Raw genomic sequence first — 7,089 nt, forward strand, 5'->3', positions numbered from 1 at the left:
CAGATGCCCACCAGCACGCAGACTCCCGTAGCCTCGTGACTTGACGAGCCCATTCGTGTCAGCGCTCACGTCAGTGTGTGCCTGCATGCGTATGTGAACGTGCCTATTCGCCACCCTACCCCCTCTCACTCCCCATGTACTTAAACGCCTCTGCACTTCCTGATACACTTGCAGTTCCAGAAATGCATCCGTGATGCCCCCTACCCCAATGGGAATAGCAGCCTGTGGGCAAAAACAGACAGCGTTAGCTGGCAGGGAAATCCTCTTGCCCTGCACCATTACAGAAGATACTTCTGAACCGGGTATTCTTCAATCCACCCGGACTGCTGAACCCTAAGACCATGAGAAATAGGAGCAGTCGGCTATTCAGCCCTTCGAGCCTGCTCCACCACTTAATAAGATCACGGTTGATCTAACATTGAATAAGTCCACTTATATCCGTGACCGTGAATCCACCCTCTGATTAGTAAAAGCCTTGAAAACGATCAAGGCCTCGGCCGCCAGTTTCCTGGGATAATTCTAAAGATTCATCTCTCTTTGAGAGAAGAATTTCTTCCTTAAATCCGTCTGTGCCCTCTGGTCCTACCCTCCCCTGTGAGTGGAAACATAGCAACATTGGGGCAGCACAGTAGCACAAGTGGCTTCACAGCGCCAAGGTCCCAGGTTCGATTCCCCGCTGGGAGTCTGAGTAGTTTGCACGTTCTCCCTGTGTCTGCGTGGGTTTCCTCCCGGGTGCTCCGGTTTCCTTCCACAGTCCAGGTGCAGGTTACGTGAATTGGCCATGCTAAATTGCCCTTAGTGACCAAAATGGTTAGGAGGGGTTATTGGGTTACGGGGATAGGGTGTAAGTGAGGGCTCAAGTGGGTCAGTGCAGACTCGATGGGCCGAATGGCCTCCTTCTGCACTGTGTGTTCTATGTTCAACATAGAAATAGAAACAGGAGGAATCTATTCAGCCCTTCGAGTCTGTTCCGTTGTTTATTATGATCATGGCCTGATCCCGCCTCGCTCAACAACAGCAACTCTGTATAATTGGCTATATTATTTTTAGCACATAAGTAGGCATCTGCTTGTGGGGGGTGGGGTGGAACTGGGGAGGTACATATACATTTGGGTGCCGGAGAAACAATTTCAGAGGGCAATAGGGCAATTACAGAGGGCAATACAGAGCGCTCGGCTCCATAGCTCAGCGGCTGGAACACTTGTCTTGTAAACCAGGGGCCGCAAGTTCAATTCTAGCTGGAGCCTGTGTTTAAAAATTATAAGGGGCTGGTTTAGCACAGGACAAAATCGCTGGCTTTGAAATCAGACCAATGTGGGCCAGCAGCACGGTTCAATTCCCGTACCAGCCTCCCTGAACAGGCGCCGGAATGTGGCGACTAGGGGCTTTTCACTAAACTTCATTTGAAGCCTACTTGTGACAATAAGCGATTTTCATTTCATTTCAATACGCGAATGGGTCTGGTGTTGTCGCTTGCTTATCCCTCACACTCTTCTAAACTCCAACTAATATAATCCTAACCAACTTAGTCTCTCCTCATATGACAGTCCCGCCTTCCCAGTAATCAGCCAGGTAAACCTTTGCTGCACTCCCTCCACAGCAAGAACATCCTTCCTCAGAAAAAGACACCAAAACCTCTCAATTGACACCCATTCAAATAACTAGTTACATCTTCAAAGAATTCCAGTAAATTTGTCAAGCATGATTTTCCATTCGTAAATCCATGCTGACTGTCTGATTGCCCCACTGCTTTCCAAATGCTATGCTATGAAAATCCTTGATTATTGACTCCAGCAACTTCCCTACTACCGGCGTTATGCTTTGAATAGCAGGGTTACATTCGCTACTCTCCAATCTATAAGAACCATTCTGGAGTCCAAAGAATTTTGGAAAATGACCATCATGGATCTACTATTTTTAGGGCCACTTCATTAAGTACTCTGGGGTGAAGATTATCAGGGCCTGGAGATTTGTCTACCTTCAGGTAGACAGGTTGTCTACCTGTCTACCTAAGGTAGACAACCTAAGGTAGAAGGTTGTCTACCTTCGGGGTTACAGGTATACGGGTTACGTGGGTTTAAGTAGGGTGATCATGGCTCGGCACAACATCGAGGGCCGAAGGGCCTGTTCTGTGCTGTACTGTTCTATGTTCTATGTTCAATCCTATTAATTTCCCCAAAACTATTTCTTTACGAATACTAATTTCCTTCAGCTCCTCGCTGAAAATCGTGCTTCTCAGAACTTCCGGTACATTATTCATGTCTTCCTTTGTGAAGACAGAAATAAAGTACAAATTTAGTTCTTCAGCCATTTCTTTGTCCCCGTTATGAATTCCCCCGTTTCTGACTCTTAAGGGGCCCACATTAGTTTTTATTAATCTTTTTCTCTTTACATACCTATAGAAACTTTTACAGTCAGTTTACATGTTCCCCGCTAGCTTGCTTTCAAATTGTATTTTCCCCTTCTTAATCAATCCCTTGGTCTGCCTTTGCTGAATTTTAAACTGTCCCCAATTCACAAGTCTATTACTTTTTCTTGCTAATTTGCTTGCCCCTTCTTTGAATCTAATACTAGCTCTAATTTCTCTTGTAAAACATGGTTTGGCCACAGTTCCCTTTCTACTCTTGCGCCAGATAGGAATAAAACAGCTTTTGGAGTTCACCTATTCGTTCCTTGAATGCTGCCACTGCCTGTCCGCTGTCCTTCCTTTCAATAATGTTTCCCAGTCTGTCGTAGCCAGCTCATGCCTCATACCATCATAGTTCCCTTTATTGAGATTCAGGACCCTGGTCTCAGAATCAACTACTTCACTATCCACCTTGATAAAGAGTTCTACCATATTATGGTCACTCATCCCCAAGGGGTCTCTCAGAGCTAGATTGCCGACTAATCCTTTCTCATTGCAGAGCAGCCAGTCCAAGATGGTCTGTTCCCTTGTTGGTTCCTCAACCTATTCGTCCAGAGGACTATCCCGTATACACTCCAGAAATTCCTCCTCTAATGTACTGTGACTAATTTGACTCGCCCAATCTATATGCAGATTAAAGTCACCCATAATCACAAATGTTCCTTTACCACGCGCATCTCCGATTTCCTGTCTAATGCTATTTCCAACATTACCACGGCAGTTTAGTGGTCTGTATACCACCTCTACGAATGTTTATTGCCTCTCGATGTTTCTTCATCCAACCCAGACAGATTCCACATCGTCTGTATTAACATCTTTCCTCAATAGTGTATCAATATCTTCTTTCATCGACATTGCAACTCCACCACCGTTTACTTTCTCTCTGACCTTCCTAAAAAAACAAATAGCCCTCAATGTTTCGTTCCCATCCTTGGTCACCTTGGACCCATGTCTCCGTAATCCCAACCATATCATATCCCTTTACATCTATCTGAGCAGCTAATTCATCCATTTTAGCTTGAATGCTCTGGGTGTTCAGGTACAAAACCTTAAGACTGGTCCTTTTCACTTACTCTGTCCCTTCCCTACTTTTTTTTTTAAGTGTCACAGGCCCTTGATTTTTCTGCCTATAACTTTTCTTATTCGCCCTTCTGCCTTTTTCTCTTGTATTTGATTTCCCATGCTCTGCATCCTTACACAGGTACCCATCCCCCAGCCATATTACCAAGTTACCCCCTCCTTCTCCCCAAGGACATCGGTCCCGTTCCTGCCCAGGTGTAACCAGTCCAGTTTGTACAGGTCCCACCTCCCCTAGAACCGGTCCCAAAGCCCCTGGAATCTGAAACCCTCCCCCCTCATTTCTTCAGCCACGTATTCATCCGATGAATCCTGTTCCTATTCTTGACTAGCAGGTGGCACTGGTAGTAATCCTGATATCACAACCTTTAAGGTGAACGTTTACCCTGTCTGACCCCCTGAGAATCATAGGATTTACAGTGCAGAAGGAGGCCACTCGGCTCATCGAGTCCGCACTAGCCCCTGGAAAGAGCACCCCACCCAAGCCCACGCCTCCACGCCATCCCCACAAGCCAGCAACCCCACCCAACCTTCTTGGATACTGAGGGCAATTTATCATGGCCAATCCACCTAACCTGCACATCTTTGGACTGTGGGAGGAAACCGGAGCACCCGGAGGAAACCCACGCAGACACGGGGAGAACGTGCAGACTCCGCACAGACAGTGACACAAGCCGGTATCGAACCTGGGACCCTGGAGCTGTGATGCAACTGTGCTGAACCACTGTGCTGCCGTGCTTATATGCGTCCCTCATAATCACCTCTCATTCTTCTGAACTCCAAGGAGTACAGACCTAACCTGTTAAATCTTTCCTCACATGTCAGTCCCTCCATACCCGGGACCATCCGAGTAAACCTCCTCTGGGCTGCCTCCAATCATAACCTATCTCCCCTTAAATAAGGGGACCAAAACTGCACACCGTATTCTATAACCCCCCAAACTCTCCTCTTCCCCTTCAGTAACAAAGGAGTGAAGTTTCCCACTGCCCCGGGGACATTCGAGCCGCTCTTCGGCATGCTGAAGGGGGTCAAGCGCTGCATCAAGGACGAGTACGACTACGATTCCGAGGACGATTTGCAAATCGATGAAACGCCACGCAAGGAACGCAGGGTGATGAATGCCGCAAAGAAGTTGCTGAGTAAGATTCTGCTCCTTATCAAGCACCTCCACCACTCTAAACCCTGCACTGTAACCGACTATCTATTCTGAATGGATAACTCTGTCCCACTGACATGGGGTGGGAGTGGGGGGGAGAGAGAGACACGTACAGGATTCTGAGGGGGTTTGTTAGGGTGGGCATTGAGGGATTGTTTCCGCTGTCAGATAGAACCTGAAACATAGTGGTGGGGGGGGGGAAGCACAGTCTCCGGATAAGGGGGCGTCGGGAGTGATTGTTTAGGACTGAGATGGGATTGTGAATCTTTGGGATTTGCTAGTGTGAGGTAATCCATTTTGGACCAAAAAAGGACAGATCCGAGTACTTTCTAGATGGTCTGAAGCTAAATTCAGTGGATGTTTCAGGTGCATTGATCAATAAAGTACCACAAACAAGTGCAGAAAGTAATTAGGCCTCGCATTTATTGCCCATCCCTAATTGCCCCTTCAGAAGGTGGTGGGTGAGCCGCCGTCTTGAACCGCTGCAGCCCCCGTGTGGTGTAGGGATATCCACAGTGCTGTCAGGGAGGGCGTTCCAGGATTTTGACCCCAAAGTAGTGAAGGAAGGCCCGATATATTTCCCTAAGTCGGGATGGTGAGGGGCTCAGAGGGGACCGTCACGGTGGTGGGGGTCCCAGGTACCTGCTGCTCTTGTCCTTCTAGATGGTAGAGGTTGTGGGTTTAGAAGGTGCTGACAAAGGAGCCTTGGTGAGTTGCTGCAGTGCATCTTGTAGATGGTACACACGGCTGCCACGGTGGGGGAGGGAGTGAATGTTTGTGGATGGGGTGTCGATCAAGCGGGGCTGCTTTGTCCTGAATGGTGTGGAGCTTCTTGAGTGTTGTTGGAGCTGCGCTCATCCAGGCAAGTATTCCATCACTCCATTACTTGTGCCTTGTAGATGGTGGACAGGCTTTGGGGAGCCAGGAAGTGAGTGCCTGTAGCTGCAGATTTCAGGAAATCAAGGGGATACGGGAATAAGTGGGAAACTGGAGTTGAAGCCCAGGATCAGCCATGCTCGTGTTGAATGATGGAGCTGACCTGACGAGCCACATGTGGTACTTTTGCTCCTAATTCCTGTGCTCTCGCTCGATGCTCCGCAGCTTTCAGATCAGGAAAAGAAAGAAAATCAGGCTCCTTTCTCCACCTCAGGACATCCCAAAGCCCTTCATAGCCAACGGAACTGCGGTAATCGTTGTAATTTAGGACACGTGCACCCAATTTGCTGTTTCCCATCGTGGCCTCCGTACCCGGGGCGGGGTATTGGGAGGATGTGTGAAGCGGGGGGGGAGGGGTCAATGGGGCAGCTTGTGAACTCAGCGTTGTGGACGATAGCTATGGGGCAATTAAGTCACAGAGTCTTACAGCGCAGACGAAGCCCTTCGACAACCCCATTGTGTGGGTCTGGAGTCACATGTAGGCAGACAGGGTAAGGACGGCAGGCTTTCCTCCCTAAAGAACATGAGTGAAGTAGTTGGGTTTTTGCAACAGCCAGCCGTGGTTTCACAGTCACCAATTCTGAGACTAGCCTGTTTTTGTTGGGGGTAGAGTCAACACCAGTCATCTGCAACCCCCCCTCCCCCCACACACACACACCATCCTCCCACCACTTGCATCACGAGTTTGTTTATGCACGTGAATGTGTATGTCCACCAAATCGCAGTTCGCAGCCCCAGGACACTGCTCAATGAAAGTTACGTGGACGATAAAACTCCTCTTGTTCCCTTCACTTTCCTCCCTTTCTCTGAGTCCTGCTGTGTCGCAGCCCCTCCCCCCAACATTACATCAAAATGGAGATGCCAGACACTCAAGGGTCTTGCTTCTTCTACCCTCAGAGTTGCCACGCCGACTGCCACGAGCCAAACCCTGTAAGGACCCCACTCGCAAGCGGGAGCCGGGCGAAGTGGACTTCGATATCGTGGTGAGAGCTTATTTCCTCTTCTTCGTTTGCCGGGTTCCTCCTTTCGGTATCGGGCTCTCTCTCTCGCTCACTCTCTCGCTCTCTCTCTCTCTCGCTCCCTCTCTCGCTCTCTCTCTCGCTCGCTCTCTCTCTTGCTCTCTCTCTCTCTTGCTCTCTCTCTCTTGCTCTCTCTCTCTCGCTCTCTCGCGCTCTATCTCGCTCTCTCGCGCTCTATCTCTCTCTCTCTCGCGCTCTATCTCTCTCTCTCGCTCTCTCTCGCTCTCTCCCTCTCTCTCGCGCTCTCTCTCTCTCGCTCTCTCTCGCTCTCGCTCTCTCCCTCTCTCTCGTCGCTCTATCTCTCTCTCGCTCTCTCTCTCTCTCGCTCTCTCTCTCTCGCTCTCTCTCGCTCTCTCGCTCTCTGTCGCTCTCGCTCTCTCTCTCTCGCTCTCTCTCCTCTCTCTCGCTCTCTTCGCTCGCTCTCACTCTCTCGCTCAGCTCGTCGTTACTCGTCACGCTCTCCTCGCTCTCTCTCTCGCGCGTCTCATCTCTCG

The 7,089-nt window shown here is 49.4% G+C and overlaps 1 protein-coding gene across 1 annotated transcript in view; it reads left to right on the forward strand.

Annotated features, from left to right (window-relative positions):
• The window catches only part of LOC119955891 (histone lysine demethylase PHF8-like), a 49,220-nt gene that overhangs the window by 41,263 nt on the left and 868 nt on the right, over positions 1–7,089 (forward strand). The window contains exons 20-21 of the mRNA XM_038782548.1: positions 4,445–4,623; positions 6,474–6,605. Coding sequence (XP_038638476.1) covers positions 4,445–4,623; positions 6,474–6,605 — 311 coding nt within the window. The remainder of the gene's footprint in view (positions 1–4,444; positions 4,624–6,473; positions 6,606–7,089) is intronic.

Source organism: Scyliorhinus canicula, chromosome 21, assembly GCF_902713615.1.
Source record: "Scyliorhinus canicula chromosome 21, sScyCan1.1, whole genome shotgun sequence".
Taxonomy (NCBI): domain Eukaryota; kingdom Metazoa; phylum Chordata; class Chondrichthyes; order Carcharhiniformes; family Scyliorhinidae; genus Scyliorhinus; species Scyliorhinus canicula.